This window comes from Delphinapterus leucas, chromosome 7, assembly GCF_059928025.1.
Source record: "Delphinapterus leucas isolate spDelLeu-1000000601 "Yukka" chromosome 7, BTC_Dleu_Yukka2, whole genome shotgun sequence".
Lineage (NCBI taxonomy): Eukaryota > Metazoa > Chordata > Mammalia > Artiodactyla > Monodontidae > Delphinapterus > Delphinapterus leucas.
Genome location: NC_143135.1, coordinates 25,235,188 through 25,254,331, shown reverse-complemented (window position 1 = coordinate 25,254,331; position 19,144 = coordinate 25,235,188). Strand labels below are relative to the sequence as shown.

The window sequence follows — 19,144 nt, the reverse complement described above, 5'->3', positions numbered from 1 at the left end:
AAATGTTCATAAAACAATCTATTTAGATAATTCTCAATCAACTGAATTAATTAACAACAGAAGGTAACCAAAATGGCCAAGAGTATCCTCTGGTGGTTAAAGGCCATATTTAATTCTCACAATAAAAAGTCGTTCATCACCACAGCTATGAGCCAATTGGGTAACCAAGAGCGTAACATTTTTGTTTTGTGGCCTGGTTACCACACTGCTGTAAAGCAAATGAAAATTGAACAGTTTTCTAGTATCCACAAGAAGACTGAGCCTCCATAAGGAATGGACTTGTAATATTATTTCCTGAATCTGTTGCCAGATCAGAGAAATAGGTCACTTTAAGAAAACTTGTTGCAAGTTTCCAGTGCCCATTTGTAATGGAATGAGGTCAGAACTCTCCTTAGTTATAGCAAAAGAAGAGCCGTCTCATGCTTACATGTCCCAAAAACATTACTATAAAGAAACTCTATCAAAATCCAGCTTTTGTCTTTGGAATATCTGTAATCCCATTATCATTCTTCAGGGGGATGATAATGGGGAGTAGGATGGGCCCCAAATCAAATGAGCAAAACAAAAGCTGGACTAGTTCAGTTCCCAAGGCATGCACATTTAATGATACTAGTAGGGCAGTGGGAACTTCTTTGATTTGCACAATTTTAAAAACCAGAAAAATAACACAACTGTAAGGAGTATACACATACACACCAACATATACTATTTCAAATGGGTACAAAAATCAGAAAAAATTGTGAAGTAGACGACGGACTTTTTTTTGTATAAGGCGAAAATGTTGCTGGGGAACTACCTCCAGTACCTGTTCTATGAACTGTTTTTCTAGTCGTAGTGTACTGCTAAAATATAAACTTTTCTATGTGAATAATAACCCGTGTACAACTGGCTTAAAGTATGGAGATAGGATACATTATACATGTTTGACCTTTTTCATTTTTAATAATGGCTTTATTGAGACATAATCACATTCCATACAATACACCCACTTAAAGTGTAAGATTCAATGGCTTAAATTTAGTATATTCACCATCATAATAAATTTTAAAACATTTTTATCACCCTAAATAAAAACCGGTACCCATTAACAGGCAATCCCATTTCCCAATCCCCCTAGCCCTAGGCAACCACCAATCTACTTTGTTTCTATAGATGTGCAGGTATTTCATGTAAATGATATCATGCAATGTGTTTTGTTTCTGACTTTCACTTTGCATGTTTGCAAGGTTCATGTTTATCATATATCAGTACTTTCCTTTCTATTGCTAAGTATTCCATTGCATGGATATCCCACATTTTATTATTAATCAGCTGATGGACATTTGGATTTTTTCCAGTTTTTGAGTGGAATTCGTTTTGTGTTTTCTTTTTACTTAGGTATATACCTAGAAGTGAAATTGCTAGGTCAAAAAGCAAACCTCTGCATAACATTTTGAAGAACTGCCAGACTGTTTTCCAAAGCAATTGAACCATTTTACAGTCCCAGCAGTGTGAGGGCTCCAATTTCTCTACATCCCCACCAACACTGGTTATTATCCATCTTTTTGATGAGTATTACCATCCGAGAAGGTAAAGTGGTAACTCATTGTGGTTTTGATCTTTATTTCCCTGGTGGCTAATGAAGTTCAGCACTTTTCATGTTCTTATTGGCTTTCGTATATATTTAGAGAAGGGTCTTTTCAGATTGCTTGCCATTTTTAATTCTTTTTTGTTATTGCACTGCAAGAGTCCTTTACATATTATATACTGGTCCCTTATTGGATATACGATATACAAAAATTTTCTCCCATTCAGCTGGTTGTCTTTTTACTTTCTATATTTAACCTTTTGTTTTGTGAAGCTAACTCAGAAATAGAACTTATGACATTGTCTCACAGGCTCCCTGCACTATTTCAACAGTTCTCAAACTTCTTATAAAGAATCACTTTGCACTCTTAAAAATGAGGAACCAGACTTTTTTTTAAATGTGGGGGTTAAATCAACATTATCGTACTAAAAATTAAAACTGTAAAAATTTTAATGTGTTAATTCATTTAAAATAAACTTCTATTTTAAAATATTTTCCAAAATTTAAAAAAAAATAGTGAAAAATGGCGCTGTTTTACATTTTTCTGATCTCTTTAATGTCTGGCTGAATAGAAGACATCTGCTTCTGCTTTCAACCTTTTGCAATATATTGTTTTTGATGAAGTATAAGACCACAAAACTACAATTATGTAGTTGGAAAAGGGAGCAACATTTTTAATAGCCTTTTCGTATAACTGTGGATATGTCATGTAGCCTCTGGGAAACCGAGTTAAGCTGCAAACCACCTTCTTTCTATACGATAGCTTAATTTATATCAGGTGGTTGTTAATGGCGTGTGGTGTGGAGAAGTGACAGACACTATTATATTAATGATTAGATAATTTATAATCTAATTTAATTTCTTCTTTCCATTTCCACAAGGGAAGTAAAACCTGGACAGGAAAAAAAGTGTACCTCTCTTTCTCCAAACAGCTATTTTTGTGGTAAATGGGGGAGGGTGTTATGCTGGAGGTCATATGGAAATTAAGTTAAACTAGAGGTCAGTGAAAATTTAAACCAAGTGATAAACATCAAAAGTATGCAGGGAGGAATGCAGTAAATTAAAGGATGTAAACCTATATTAGCTTTTTGACCAAGATTTTTGCTGGTTTTTGCAACAGAACAAGCAGAGAAGAGTCTCAAAACTAGTTTTGTAATGAGTACTTTCCACTATTAAGGATAATGAGTGACTAAATATAGTAGGGAGAGAAAAATCAGTAAAAATACTATCAAAGGCCTAACCATCCTCAAATAATCTGCAATGTTTTTCTCCATTTATTTATTTATTTATTATTATTATTATTTTTTTTTGCGGTACACGGGCCTCTCACTGTTGTGGCCTCTCCCGTTGCGAAGCCCAGGCTCCGGACACGCAGGCTCAGCGGCCATGGCCCACGGGCCCAGCTGCTCCGCGGCATGTGGGGCCTTCCCGGACCGGGGAACAAAACCGTGTCCCCTGCATCGGCAGGCGGACTCTCAACCACTGCGCCACCAGGGAAGCCCTCTCCATTTATTTTATCAATGTATTCAAAACCAACTTGGAAGGTCCAAGTAGCTTCAATCCCTAACCTAAGTGATTTGCAAACTTTCACTTACATAAAAATCACATGTGATACTCATTTCCAATGAAGATTCTCAGCCTCACCTACAGAATCTGTTACATTGATAGTACGTCTGAAATTGAGGTATAGGCACCTATACTTTTTTTTTTTTTTTTTGCGGTACGCGGGCCTCTCACTGCTGCGGCCTCTCCCATTGCGGAGCACAGGCTCCAGACGCGCAGGCTCAGCGGCCATGGCTCACGGGCCCAGCAGCTCCGTGGCATGTGGGATCCTCCCGGACCGGGGCACGAACCTGTGTCCCCTGCATCGGCAGGCGGACTCTCAACCACTGCACCACCAGGGAAGCCCGGCACCTATACTTTTATAAAGCACCTAAGTGAATATGATGCAATGGACCATGGACTCCATTCTGAGAAACACCACCTAACCCATCTGTTCTATAAATATATTTTTTTCCAAATGTGGTGTTTCCTCAAAAATAAAGTGGAATCAGACCTAAGTCATTCCTTTTGTTGTTGTTGTTAAAACATTAAGAAAACTGCAAATACATACATTCCAACTCTTAAGTCTGTCTTGGTAGTCTTTTTTCAAAGTTAAAAGTAGACTAGGGTAGCACTCTGCAAGACTATCTGCAAGTAATAACTGAGTCGATTCATATGCCTAGAGAATTAAGCATTTTATGTGACAGATGACATTAATACTGGACGCCAGCTTAGTCCTATGTTCCTTTACCAATGCAACAAAACTCTAGTAGATGTTTTTTGTGAATGGATCTGAATATGTATCCTGTATATAATCCATTCAAACCTTCCAAAGACTAAAATCTACTAAACATGCAAACAACTCAAAAACTTAAAGAAAAAATAGGCTAATGGTTATTGGTCCAAATAATTATACTTATCATATTTGCTTATTAAATTTGTTTATTCATCCCCCAGGAAACAAACAGCTACAAACTATAAATAAAAGTCTTAATATTTTAGAATTTGAAAAATGCAGCTTTAGACCAGGAGTAGCCAAAATATTAATTCACTTGATCAACTATGTGAAACATTAGAAAACAACAATTAGGACACAGCTTTACGCTTCTGGTTTTATTCAATATTTACTGCTGATTATAACCTATCCATTAATCTAAAAATAGTTTAAACATTTGTTTAACTAAAATCTATTTTAAAATCAATTCTCACCATTACCAACTGTTCAGTAAAAACAAAAAGACTCAAATTCACAACTAGGTCTTGTCTAAAGAGGAATAAAGATTTAGAGACAATGGCAGAAAAGCTTAAAACTATGAACTGTTTTTTGCAATCATCCACTGAATAGGTACAAACATCTGAATAGATTTTGCCATTCTGCAAGGTCTACCTAGGATATAAATTTCTGTATTCCTAATGCTGAGGGAATGCAATCTCTTCTAACACAATCTCCTTCTGTTGTACTTCTCCGGAAAACCAATATTTCTGTAAACACAGATCAATCTCTCTTAGGAATAATTACTGCCAAATAGAGTATTCTATGTAGTCAGTTTCCTCAAGAAATATTAACAATAAGATCAAATCAAATTTGCCTGCCCCAAACTATTATACTAAGTATCTTAAAATAGGAGGGGGAAAAGTAGGAAAGGCTATTACAGAAAGCTTTTGTTAACAACAGATAAGAATAATTGGATCCAAAGAACACACTGTTGTTATAACATATATTCTTGGCCTTTCCCTCCCTCTTCTAACCTCCACACACATCCACTTGGGTTTAAAATTGGCACTATTTCCTTTTAAGCCCTACTAGATATTAATGGTTACTCAACAAAATAAATGACGTTTCAACATTGAGTGTTTCATCTTTCTTTCCTCATTAGTAGGTATATAATAGAACACATATTTTTCATATTTTCTGTATCTTCCTAAACTTATTTTTCACCCAAAGCAAAACAATTATTTATGGCCCTAAATTCCCCTCTTTGTTAAGAATTATTGGCAATTAATTTGTGCTCCTTCAAGTCATGCAATTTTTCCGAAGTAAGGATCATTCTTTTTATACTTTAGGCCTTCCTAATTCTTGAATAGGCTATGAATTGTTTGAAAACTGAAATCTTATTCCTAAAACACAAAAGTGTAGAAACAGAATTTTAGGGACTTAAAGGTTCATGGGAATTGACTTGGCCAAATACATTTCTTTGTAACAAAACTTGAGAAACCATTCACTCTTATGCCCCAAAATATTTTACTTTGTATTAATTATTAACAATAATTATAAGCACCTATATTCCCGAAAGATACAATTCTTTAAAATTTTGTAACATATAGCATATAGCCTGAATGCAAAATTTATCCATTTATTTAGTAAACACCTTTAATTATCAAAACAGTGTTTCTAGGTTTTTAAGGTGCAATGGTGAATAACTAAGGCAGCCTTTCAACTCAAAACCCAGTGGAGAAACTCTAACCAATAGCCTATTAAATTCTGTAGAGGTGATGCACAAGGTAAAATGGAGTGAAGAATGAGATCAGAAGTTGAATCAAGCAGTAAAAAAAAGTGGACACGATAAAAATATAGCCATAATTCCACACGGGAACCAGATGTGCTTTTATTAGGGGGAAAACCTAACAAAACCTATATGCAGGTGGTTTTGTCACCATTAAACTGACAAAAACAGTACGAAGCTCCAGAAGAATACGCACCAAAACTGCAAGGTAATTTAAATAGCCCTCTAAATGTAAAACAGAACTTCCTTACAAGAGTTAAAAAAAAAAAAACAAAACACAATAAACCTTAGCTGTGATTTTGCTTGTCTACAATCATTTCCCTCTTTCATACAGCACAAATCTAGAGATTCAGTACGAAGAAAGGACCATCTATATTTTTGAATAACAAATTTAAGATATTATCAGGTTTACTGAACAAAACTTTTTTTTGAGTTTCAATGCTAACCAGCTAAAATAAATCTGTAATTCATATCTCACAGGATTCTTTCTCTATCCCACCCTTACCATCCTTCCAAAGCAAATCCATGATTCAGAGTGGTTTTGATGTTTTTCTTATTATTCTTCAGTTTTGTTTAGTCTTTTTTTTCCTTGTCCATCATCTCATTTTTCCTCTAAATTTTCATTAACTGTTGCCTTACACATCAAGCAAACTGATTCCTATTTTTGATCATGTCACTTTTTAAGGTATCATTTAATTACCATTTCAGTTAAAGTTGAATAATACAGTATCTGCGATTTGCTTCAAGGTAATAGAGGTGGGGAGAGTAAGTGAAAGTATGGAGAAAACATGTTTTGCTGTGAGTTGAAGCTCTATGATAGAAACATCATACATTATACTATTCTTTTTTTCTTGCATGTTTGAAATGTATCTTTAAAGAGTTTAAAAGATTATATGAAGATAACTATCTGTTGATCATCAGATGTCAAAACATGTCTGACTGATGGAAAAAATATATAGCATATAGGAGGCACCATAAAGGCTAGGACAAGTTAAGCATTTAAAATACAAAAAAAGAAAAGAAAAAGAAAAGGTTATAGCTGATTTTAACATAGTAAATACAGAGAAACCCCATGAATCCACAGCTATCCTCAATCTTTTAAAAGGAGGGGAAAAGAAAAAAGGAATTTCATCTTTGAGGAAAAAATATGAGCCAGTAAGTAGAGACAGAATAGGATTTTTTTAAAAACCACCATTTGCCACTTTCAAGGAAACAACTGATTTATTTAAAGATTATCAATTGATGATAAATAACTAGATAAAAGGTTATTGAGGAACACAGTTATCAACCCACAGATTACTAACTGCAAAGGGGAAAATAATCCTTTACAATGAAGAGATCCAGCAGTCATTACCCTAACCCTGACCAAGTGAGCAAACTTAACCTTTACTAACACTGGAACAACCTAGCATGAAGTGCCTTTTGATGTGATGTTATAAAGTATTCTACACAAAAATATTTAACCTGAATACTATCAAAGCTCTGAGTTTAGACATAACCATAATTTTCAGGAAATACAGAAGATGAGGGGACAAGTTAAATGACACCACACAAACACAAATCAAATAAGCCCAGACATAAAATGAGAAGTTCTGCAAGAGAACTTTTCTGGATTCTTCAAATAGACAATAAATATCCTAGGGGAGAAAAAACAGAGGAACGATTCAAGAGACATAACTAAATGATGCAAATAACCTAGATTAGATTCTGATTTTTTTTAAATTTAATTTTATTTTTTTACATAGCAGGTTCTTATTAGTTATCCATCTTATACATATTGGTGTAGATTCTTATTTTTAAAATAATAAAACCCTATGAATCACATTCTTAGGACTTATTTTTAGTAATGATACGGTATTGCTATTAATTTTCTTAGGTGGGAAATGGTATAATGGTTATATAACAGCATTAATGCCTTATACTGTATAAGAGAATGCTGAAATAAGGGGGGCTGAATATGTCACTTACTTTCAAATAAATATATACAAGGAGATAAAGCAAATATGGCAAAACACTCAACAAGTGTCGATTCTAGGTGAAGAACTGTACTGCAGTTGTTCACTGCACTTTTCCTTGTCCTAAACTTTACACATAACACTTTTGGGTGAAATTTTTTTCTTTAAATTTTTACCACCTTCTCTCCCACTTAAAACACCACAGTTCTGAAATGAAAGGTCATGGCAACATTTCAGTGTGTTTACAATTTTAGATAAATTTAAAAATTAACGATGAATTCGGGAAGCTTTCAATGAACACCTCAGTACATTACTCCTCCTCTACTTTCAGGTGACAAAACATGAGCCCAGAAAAAGGGTAGGTATACAAAATCAGACTTGACATAACGATTTTAAGACTTGGCATTCTTGGGCATTCTAACAGCATGTAAAATGTAAATACTGTGAAAATTTCAGGACTGAAATCAGTCGACGAGCAAACACAAAATTCAGTTTAGCCAAACTTTCCCGACATAATAAAATTTACAGTCACCCTATTCAATAGGAACACGCCAATTCTGCCTCATCTCTGTCAACCTCCAAGAATAAGCCCCCACGTTAAAAGATGGGGACTTCAAAAACGAAAACCTAAGTGTATTTCGTTGCTATGGCAATGGGAAATTTCAGGAAATTGAGACTGCAGTCTAGCTAGCCTCCATTTTAAAAACTATTTACCTAAACATACCGGACTTGAATCGAAAAATAAATTGACAGCTTCCATAAAACACCAGTTTCCTCTTTCAAACTCAAAGGTAAATACTATCCTACAAAATTCTGAATAAAGAGCAAAAGAAATCATTTAATTAAGAATCTGAATTTTAAAATACTTAGATATCACATATCCAGTACTAAAAAACAGATGCTTTTACTTACAGTGGCCCAAACATACTTCTCATTTCCGATTTATCAAATTCTACAATTACTTGTTTCGTTGAAAAAATGAAATGCTGATAGAAGAAAGGGAAGGAGCAGGAGAAAGCCACAAAATTCCCAAATCTTAGCATAACGATGCTCTTACTCCTAAACTGCTTCCTTCTTCATTCGCTCATGCAAGAGTCTATTTCTCCAGATTAGTTTCATCTTAAATTACTTCTCAAACCTTTTTCTGGGTACAGTATATATCGGAAAGGCGGTGGAGGGAACACTGTCAAGTTTTTCGAAAACAGCGGGTACACGTTAAAATAATCAATTCCTAACCCCTTAACACCAAAATGGTATTAAAGGAAAGACTCTCACCGGAGAAGTCCCATGAATCTAAATAGGACGAAGTAGCTTCCTGGCTATTGTCTAAATCAAATATTTGTTCATCTTAACGCCTAAGACAGAGAAGCCAAAAAAGTTTTAAATCTCAGTCAGATCTTGCTCCCCATTCCCACCGTACTTCTGAACCCCGTCTTTCGGGTTCATTAGACCCTTGATTCCTCCTCAGCGAACATGGCTGGAGAACTCGGACGAACAGAGACGGAGAGAGAAGAGGTCGCCACGAGGCCCCACCACTCTCCTTCCTCACCTGCTCCGTGGCTCCGTCTCCTGACATGGCCTCAGACGACTAGAACGTGCGAACTGGCCCGCGATGCCAAGCTACAAAAGAAAAATTAAACTAAAAACCACCCCCAAACAACTAAAATTGCCCCCTGCCCTGCGGAGCCAGACCGCCAACAAGAACCGCCACCGCCCACTCAGATATGAATTAAAATGGCTGCGCCCGGGCCGGCCAAGGAGGGGTGTGTGGCTTCTGCATTAACTTCCGGGGCAGAGGGCGGAGTTAAGAGAGCAAAATCATCGATTACTCAACCGCGCAGAAGCAGAAAGATCCCAGGGGGCGGGCCCAATGCAAGCGCGGGACGTCACGGCCTTGGAGTAGAGAGGCTGTTGCTGAGCGAGCTGCAACCGGCTGGGAGGCGGGAAACTGTTTTCCACGGAGGCTCGCGCGCCTTTTGGAATTTAATTATCAAGCTGTGGAGCGCGCCTCTTCACTGTTGAAGTCTGCAAATCGGTTCAGTTCAGGCAAGCTGGCCATCTTATTGAGCAATTCTAAGTGTTAAATGCTTCCTATATTTTGGAGATAAGGAATCTATGAAGTTTTCTATGGTCTCAGCTAATGCTCTTCACGCTTTTGCGGGACAGATCAAGCCCATGTTAATTTATACCGTCACCGTTTACTCATGTGTCTAAGGTTTGAAGTAAGGCCCAGGTTTTAAGCTCAGCATACCACCATGGTTCTTGATAATAGCGCTTCGGCTCTGGAGCCAGCCTGCATTCATTTGAAACCTGGCGTCATCTCTCGCTACATGGGTAACCGTGGGCAATTAAACATCTCTGTGCCTCAGTTTCCTTGCCTGTAATTACGAGTAATAATAATACCTGCTTTTTTTTTTTTTTTGCGGTACGCGGGCCTCTCACTGTTGTGGCCTCTCCCGTTGCGGAGCACAGGCTCTGGACGCGCAGGCTCAGCGGCCATGGCTCACGGGCCCAGCCGCTCCGCGGCATGTGGGATCTTCCCGGACCAGGGCACGAACACGTGTCCCCTGCATCGGCAGGCGGACTCTCAACCACTCCGCCACCAGGGAAGCCCAATACCTGCTTTTTTCTTACCGCTTCACGGGGCTTGCAGGATCTGAGTTCCCCCATCAGGGATGAAACCTGCGCTCTCAGCAGTCTAAGTGTGGAGTCCTAACCACGGGACCGCCAGGGAATTCCCAGTACCTGCAATTTAAATAAGTTATACATGTAAAAGTGCTTGGAACTGTACTTGGCATAGTCCAAGATTAAGTGAGAGCAGGTCTTCTCAAACTCTTTTACCTTCAAGCATCATCATAAGGCTTATAACACCCTATCGTCTACAGTGGCCAATGGTCCAAAGTAAACTATTCAGCCTTTCCCATACACTCCTTATTCTTTTCAGTCTCCCATGCCTCTGCTCATATTTCCGCCTCTGCCCTTTCCACAGCCTGAATTCTTTTTTTTGTTGTTTAACATCTTTATTGGAGTATAATTGCTTTACAATGGTGTGTTAGTTTCTGCTGTATAACAAAGTGAATCAGCTATACATAAACATATATCCCCCGTATCTCCTCCCTCTTGTGTGTCCTTCCCACCCTCCCTATCCCACCCCTCTAGGTGGTCACAAAGCACTGAGCTTATCTGCCTGTGCTGTGTGGCTCCTTCCCACTAGCTATCTGTTTTACATTTTACAGCCTGAATTCTTACACTTCCAAGAAATCAGACACATGAGCAAAGGGTGTATATTACAGATGTTTATTGCACCATCCAACAATAGAGGACTAGTTAAACACTGTAATCCCTCCCTCTCTCTTATCCTCTGTAGCTCCCTTATCCTATGTTCCAAGACCCCCAGTGGATGCCTGAAACAGGGGATAGTACCAAACCCTATATATACTATTTTTTCCTGTACATACCTATGTTATCATAGTTTAATTTATAAATTATGAACAATAGAAGATTAACAACAATAATAAAATAGAACAATTATAACAACAAACTGGTAAAAGTTACGTGAATTGTGCTCATTTGTGCACGTGCGCTTTATCTCTCGCAGAATATCTAATTGTACAAAGTTAATGCCTTTTCCACCTTAACTAAGCAGTTACCACGTACTGTGGCCATAACCTTTGTAATTTGAGGTGCAACAGCAAAAGTAGCATGAATTTATTTTTCCTTCTTCACCATTTCACAGGTACAGGATTTGTTCTTCCATGGACCTTAGCAACCTCAGAACATGATTTTTTTCCTTTCCTTAATAAAGCAAGAACTTTCACATTTTTACTTAAAGAAAGCACTTTACAGTTTCTCTTTGGCCTATCCAAATTGCCAGCCTCACTACTGTGGCATTTTGGGGCCATTACTAAGTAAAATAAGGGTTAACTTAACACAAGCACTGAGATACCTCCATAGTCAAGCTGATAACCAAGACGGCTAAGTGGCACCAGATTTCATCACACTACTCAGAACGATACACAGCTTAAAATTTAAGAATTGTTTATTTCTGGAATTTTCCATTTAATATTTTCAGACCAAGATTGATCGCAGGTAACTGAAACTGTGGATGGTGGGGAGCCGGGGGGCGGAGGTGGTGGTGGAGGGCAGCAGAGACTACTTTACATCATAAGACATCTCTACAGTGGAATGTCATGTAGCTAGTAAACTGATGCTAATGTACAGTTACTGACAGAAAGACATACATGATGTTGTAAAGTGAAGAAACAGAATACAAAAATAGTGTACATTACATAGGATGTACAGTGTATGTATATATATATATATATGTAAATATACACAGTCAATCCTCCATATCCGTGGGTCCTGCATCCTCAGAGTCAACTAACCATCGATTGAAAAAAAATTTTTTTTTAAATACAGAAAGTTCCAAAGAGCAAAAATTGAATTTGCTGCTGCTCCCAACCATTTACATAGGATTTACATTGTATTTGCAATGACTTACACAGCATTTACATTGTATTAGGTATTATAAGTAATCTAGAAGGGATTTAAAAGATGGTCATAAGTTAAATGCAAATACTACAACATTTTATACATGTAAAGCACTTTGAGCATCCACAGATTTTGGTATCTGTGGGGGGCAGGAAGGTGAGTCCTGGAACCAATCCATTGGGGATACCCATGGATGACTGTGTGTGTATATATATATATATAGTGCCTCAAAACATTAAAAGTAGTTATCTCTGTGTCACATAATTTTTTTCTTTTTATCTGTTTTCTAAGTTTGTCTTAAATGAACTAGTGTAAGAACATGTCTTTAAGAATAGTATTCACATTCTAGGGCTTCCCTGGTGGCGCGGTGGTTGAGAATACGCCTGCCAATGCAGGCTACACAGGTTCGTGCCCCGGTCCGCGAAGATCCCACATGCCGCGGAGCGGCTAGGCCTGTGAGCCATGGCCACTGAACCTGCGCGTCCGGGGCCTGTGCTCTGCAGTGGGAGAGGCCACAACGGTGAGAGGCCCGCGTACCGCAAAAAAAAAAAGAATAGTATTCACATTCTGTTCTTCAAAGTTTGACTCAAATGACAATATCTTTTCCCAATATTTTTAATGAAAAACTTTAAAGAGATAAAAGTTCAAAGAACAGTACAATGAATACCTGTATACCCATCATCTTGATCCAATGGCTAACATTTTGGCATGTTAGCTTTATATGTATGTATTTACATATATAGTTTGGTTTTTTGCAAAATAATTTTCAAGTAAATCACAGACATCGTGACACTTCATCCCAAAATAAATCAGCTTGTGTTTTCTGAGAATATCTCAGAAATTTCCTTTATATCTGCAATACATATCACACGTAAGAAAATTAACAATTATTTCCTTGTATAATTTACTATTCAGTCCATATTCAAATTTTCCCAAGTAGTCCAAAAATGTCTTTATAGGAGGTTTTTACAAATCAGGATCCAATCAAATTTCAAGCATTGCATTTAGTTGTTATATCTCTAGCTATTGCCCATCTTTTTATTTTTTATGAATTTTTTAAGAGAGTTTGCCGGTTGTCCCTAGGAATAGTCCATATTCTGGATATATCTGATTGTTTTCTTGTAGTATCATTTAACATGTTCCTCTTTCCCATGTTTCCTATAAACTAAAATGTATGCTAAAAGAGTGATTAGATTCGGGTTACACATTTTGGCAAGAATATGTCATAATATAGATATGTTTTTCGTTTTGTATTACACCAGGAGATACATCAAATTACTAGTTTGATTTTAAGTTTGATCACTTGGTTAAGGTGGTGACTATTACATCTCTTTTTTAGGTATATTTCATCCTTAGTAGTTAAGTAGTTGCAGAGTAAGGCTTTGGTACCATGCCAATTTCCTGTTCCCCAACAAATTTTCACCATGGTTTGGTCATTTACCGATAAATCTTTCCTGAACTAATAATGAAATATCTGGTGATTAAATAATTCTCTAATTCCTACATAAATAGAAATTTCTTCTGTCAAAAAGAACTCTTCCCCATTAACCTTAAAAAAACAGGATAAATGCTTACTTTTTTCCCTATAATGACCAATTTTCAAAGTAAAGAGTTTGATTTAATATCTACTTCAAGTAGTGGAAAATGATATATATATTTTTTGGCCTATTCGCTTTTTAAGTATCATGTGGATTCACGAGTTTTTTAAGATTTAAGTTGTTTCGGTCGATTGCAATCATTATTCTTTTTCAGCCAGTACAGGTCCCTTCCCTGGATGAATGGATACTATGTCTTTTTGACATGGTAACAATAGTCTTGGACAACTTCCTGGCCTACTGGCACAAGATGTCCCAGGATCACTTACGAACCTTCCCTATAACAGACTTGGACTGTCATTGCTCCAAGGTTACTCTGGTTCCTTCAATTTGGGAATAGAAATTAGGACTAAGATGCCGGCAATAGATGTTCTCTCTGCTACTGGGTGTCATTGCTTCTAGGCCTTTTCAGTGTTCCGCTATAGGAAATGTATTTTTCTAATTATGAGTTCATACATGGATTTCCCAATTCAAATTTAACATGACTGGTTTTTTTCTTTATTGATTTTACATTTGTCTCTCTTTTCTCTTACATTGAAAATCTTGGTTCCTACAAAATATATTTAAAGTTTCTAAATTAAAAATACCAGTACTAAAATATCAAAAACAATACATTTGCTGAGTGAGGTTTAAGATTTCTTTAAAGTTCTTTTTGTCCTTAGATTATGTCACATTAAGGGTGGTGTCAGAAAGCCTTGTGCAAAAGTTATTTGAGGGCTTCCCTGGTGGCGCAGTGGTTGAGAGTCCGCCTGCCGATGTAGGGGACACAGGTTCGTGCCCCAGTCCGGGAAGATCCCACGTGCCGCGGAGCGGCTGGCTCCGTGAGCCATGGCCGCTAGAACCTGCGCGTCCGGAGCCTGTGCTCCGCAACGGGAGAGGCCACAACAGTGAGAGGCCCGCGTACCACACACACATACACACACAAAAAAAGTTATTTGAAATAATTCTTATCTCTCTGAGTTTATGTGAGCAATTCAATATATAGTTAGGTTCAGTTGTTTGCATTTGTTTTCAATGTTAATGTTTGTTTTTCTAAGATGTAATTTTATTTGAAAATGTAAAAACCCTATTACATGGCTCAAGAATCAAAACTTCTACAGAGTATAATCAGAGAAGTTTCACCTCAATCTCTACCCCCTCCACCCACCTAATTCCATTCCCATCTTTTAGAGATAAACATTTTTATTGGTTTTCAGTTTAATCTTTCTAGTATTTCTTTTTGCAAAAATTCACAATGCATGCATTTCACCATACTTCTTACACAAAGGGCACACTATTCTACACTTGCTTTTTTCATTTAGTACATTGTAGAGGCCACTCCCTACCATTAAAGTAGGGAGAAAATGATGAAAATAGAGATTTTCATCATTCTTTTTTTAACATTTGCATAGTACTCCACAGTGTGGATGTACCATGAGTTTACCCAAACTTATTGATGGATATCTGTGTTGTTTCCTATCTTTGGCTATACAAATGCTTCAGCAGATAATCTTGTGCATATGTTGTTTTATATTTATGTATATGTATCCTAAGGGTACATTTGTAAAAGTGGGATTGCTGAATCAAAGAGTAAATAGATGTGAAATTTTATTAGATCTTCCCTTCATGGGAATTGTGCCACTTTGCACTCCTAAAATCAGTGTATTTATCTTTCCCGCAGCTCCTTCAACAAGTGGTATCTCAGTATAGTTTTATTCATATTGCTATTAATTACAAGTGAGGCTATGATCTTTTCACATGTATAAGGATCATTTTCTTTTACTCTGAACTGCCTATTCATGTCTTTTGCCCATTTTTCTATTGTATTTTTGGTCTTCATTGTCTTGATTTTTAAGAATCCTCTCATATTATAGAGATTAACTCTTCGAGTGTTATATAGGTTGCAAATATTTCATCCCCATTTCTCATTTATCGTTTTTTGGTTTTTTTTTTGTGGTACGCGGGCCTCTCACTGTTGTGGCCTCTCCCGTTGCAGAGCACAGGCTCCTGGACGCTCAGGCTCAGCGGCCATGGCTTACCGGCCCAGCCGCTCCGCGGCATGTGGGATCTTCCCAAACCAGGGCGCGAACCCGTGTCCCCTGCATTGGCAGGTGGACTCTCAACCACTGCGCCACCAGGGAAGCCCTCATTTACCTTTTTAAAATTTTTTTTTAATTTTTGGCTGCGTTGGGTCTTCGTTGCTGCACTCGGGCTTTCTCTAGCAGTGGCGAGGAGGGGGTACTCTTTGTTACGATGCACGGGCTTCTCATTGTTGTGGCTTCTCTGGTTGCAGAGCATGGCTCTAGGTGCCTGGGCTCAGTAGTTGTGGCTCCTGGGCTCTAGAGCGCACGCTAAGTAGTTGTGGAGCATGGGCTTAGTTGCTCTGCAGTATGTGGGACCTTCCCAGACCAGGGATCAAACCCATGTCCTCTGCATTGGCAGGAGGATTCTTAACCACTGAGCCACCAGGGAAGTCCCCTCATTTATGTTTTAATTGTACTTGTGGGGTTTTTTTTGGTGGGGGGTGACAGGAAGTTTGTTTCTTTTTTTGTCATGTAAAATAATTTTTTTGAATTGTTATGTAGTAGAATTTATCAATCTTCTATTGCTCTAGATTTTGAGACCAAGACAGGTAGCCAAAGGCATATTTCTTCCAGACACTTCATTTTTAATTTATTGAGATATAATGGACATATAACGTTGTATTAGTTTTAGGTGTACAACACTGTGATTTGATATATATGTATATATTGTGAAATGATCACCACAGTAAGTCTAGGTAACTTTCATCACCACATGCAGTTACAATTATTTTTTTCTTGTGATAAGAACTTTAAAAATCTACTCTCTTAGCAACTTTCAAATACAGTATTGTTAACTATAGTCATCATGCTGTACATTACATCCCCAGGACTTATTTGTCTTATAACTGGGAGTTTGTACCAAGAGAAATGTTTGTTTTTAAAGTGGGAGAGGCCTTCCCTGGTGGCGCAGTGGTTAAGAATCCGCCTGCCAATGCAGGGGACACGGGTTTGATCCCTGGTCCAGGAAGATCCCACATGTTGCAGAACAACTAAGCTTGTGCACCACAGCTACTGAGCCTGCACCCTAGAGCCCGCGAGCCACAACTACTGAAGCCCATGTGCCTAGAGCCTGTGCACCACTACAAAGAGTAGCCCCCGCTGACTGCAACTGGAGAAAGCCTGAGCGCAGTAACGAAGATCCAATGCAGCCAAAAATAAATAAAATAAAATGAAATAAATTTATTTTAAAAAAAGTGGCAGAGAGGGACTTCCCTGGTGGTACAGTGGTTAAGAATCCACCTGCCAATGCAGGGGGCCTGCGTTCGATCCCTGGTCAGGAAACTAGATCCCACACTCATGCCACAACTAAGGAGCCCGCGTGCCACAACTAAGACCCAGGGCAACCAAATAAATAAATAAATATTTAAAAAAAATAAAATGGGAGAGAGAACAGCAAAATTATATATTGGCAGGAATGATACAGTATCAAGTAAAACTTAAGAGGTAAAACAGAGAGTTGCTGGAGTAAGATAGGCAGAAGGATTCTGAATGTCACACACAAATGGAGGAGGAATTGGCTGGAGATAGAAGCCTGAACAATTCAACAGACAGACGAGTACATGAGTAAAGATGCTGGAACATGGTTAGGTGTGTTGCTGAGTCTTTGGACGTTCCTTTGTGATTACTTCCATTTTCTTGTGAAGTAGGAAGCAAGATCACCAGTTGAAAATAAGTTTTGAGGGTGAGGATTTGGGGGCTTGAGGAGGGAAGAGAAGATATGAGAAGATAACATGGGAGGACTTCCTTGGTGGTCCAGTGGTAAAGAATCCACCTTCCAATCCAGGGGATGTGAGTTCCACCCCTGGTCAGGGAACTAAGATCCCGCATGCCACGGGACAACTAAGTGCTGCAACTAAGACCCGATGCAGCCAAAAAAAAAAAAAAAATTAAGGTAATATGGGAGGGGTTGAGGGTGAGTTGACTAGGGAAACATAGTAAGATTGAGGGACAAACCATAGAGTCCGGTTGAGGTTTCTGGTCATGGAATTAAAATGGACCAGTCAGCTTGGTTTTATGTTTTGCTTCAGCCTGGGTTCAGCTGCACAATTTCATATGTGGATGGGCAGGGGATGGGACTGGGGGGAGTGGACGGGGGTAGAGGGTGTTGCATTTAACCAGAGGTGTGGTTTTGTCAAATGAGCGTAAGCGACCAAAAGGGAGAAACATTGAAGTTTCATGCAAGGAGTGTTTGCAATGATGGACTATGGAGATTAAGCTGTGTAAGGAGGAGAAATGAGGGAACCAAGAGTTGAGCAACAGTAGCATCACCAGATTTGAGGACCTATGGTGGCATTAAAGGGTCTCTAGGATGGGAACTCCCTGGCAGTCCAGTGGTTAGGACTCTGAGCTTTCACTGCCGACATTCAGAGCAGCCATAAATAAATAAATAAATAAAATAAAGGGTCTCTAGAAGGACTGAGCTTAAAACATAGAAGGTGGGACTTCCCTGGTGGCGCAGTGGTTAAGAATCCGTCCGCCAATGCAGGGGACACGAGTTCAATCCCTGGTCTGGGAAGATCCCACATGCTGCGGAGCAACCAAGCCTGTGTGCCACAAGTACTGAAGCCCACTCACCTAGAGCCCGTGCTCCGCAAGAAGAGAAGCTACCACAATGAGAAGCCCGTACGCTGCAATGAAAAGTAGCCCCCACTCGCCACAACTAGAGATAGCCTGCGCACAGCAATGAAGAACCAACGCAGCCAAATAAATAAATAAAAAGATAAAAGGTGGTGATCAGAGAACTGGAATGCAGAAAAATGAGAGTACAGAGGATCTGTAGTTTTCCATAATGACAAGATCTAGGGTGTGACCATAGACGTGAATGGCTGAGGACAAGATCATTGGAGGTGTGCTCAAAAAATTGAAAAGTGTTGGTGTGGAAAGGTTTGTCTAGGCATACATTGAAATGAACAGAGTGGTACTGATGAGAGAAACCAAGAGCCAGGATCTAAAATCTTTGAGAAATGTAAAGAAAATATTTCCAAATATTAATAACAATATTACTACTGTTCATCACTGTAATGAAGGAAGTCTAAAGTGTTTCTGTTTGAGGTTCTTAGACTTGTTGGTCTCAAGAGCATTATAAACTCTTAAAAATCATTGAGGGCTATATAGAAATTAAAACTGATAAAATATCAACATTTATTTATTAAGTAAATTAAATATAATGATGTCATTACAAGTTAACATAAATAACATACATATAAAAAATTACTACATTTTCCAAAACAAAAAATTAGCGAGAAGAATGGCATTTTGCAAATCTCTTTAATATCTGGTTTAATAGAAACAGCTGGATTCTCAAACTGCTTCTGACTTTAATACGCTTACATGTCATGTAGCCTCTGGAAAACTCCCCTGCATACTCATCAGAGAACAAGAGTGAAAAATGACTTAACAATTATTATGATATATTTTGATCTTGTGG

General features: G+C 38.1%; 1 protein-coding gene across 1 annotated transcript in view; it reads right to left on the bottom strand.

Moving 5' to 3' along the window:
* CSTF3 (cleavage stimulation factor subunit 3) overlaps positions 1 to 9,319 on the bottom strand; it is a 69,897-nt gene extending 60,578 nt beyond the window's left edge. The window contains exon 1 of the mRNA XM_022583672.2: positions 9,118 to 9,319. Coding sequence (XP_022439380.1) covers positions 9,118 to 9,144 — 27 coding nt within the window. The 5' untranslated portion in view covers positions 9,145 to 9,319. The remainder of the gene's footprint in view (positions 1 to 9,117) is intronic.
* Positions 9,320 to 19,144: the final 9,825 nt, after the last annotated feature.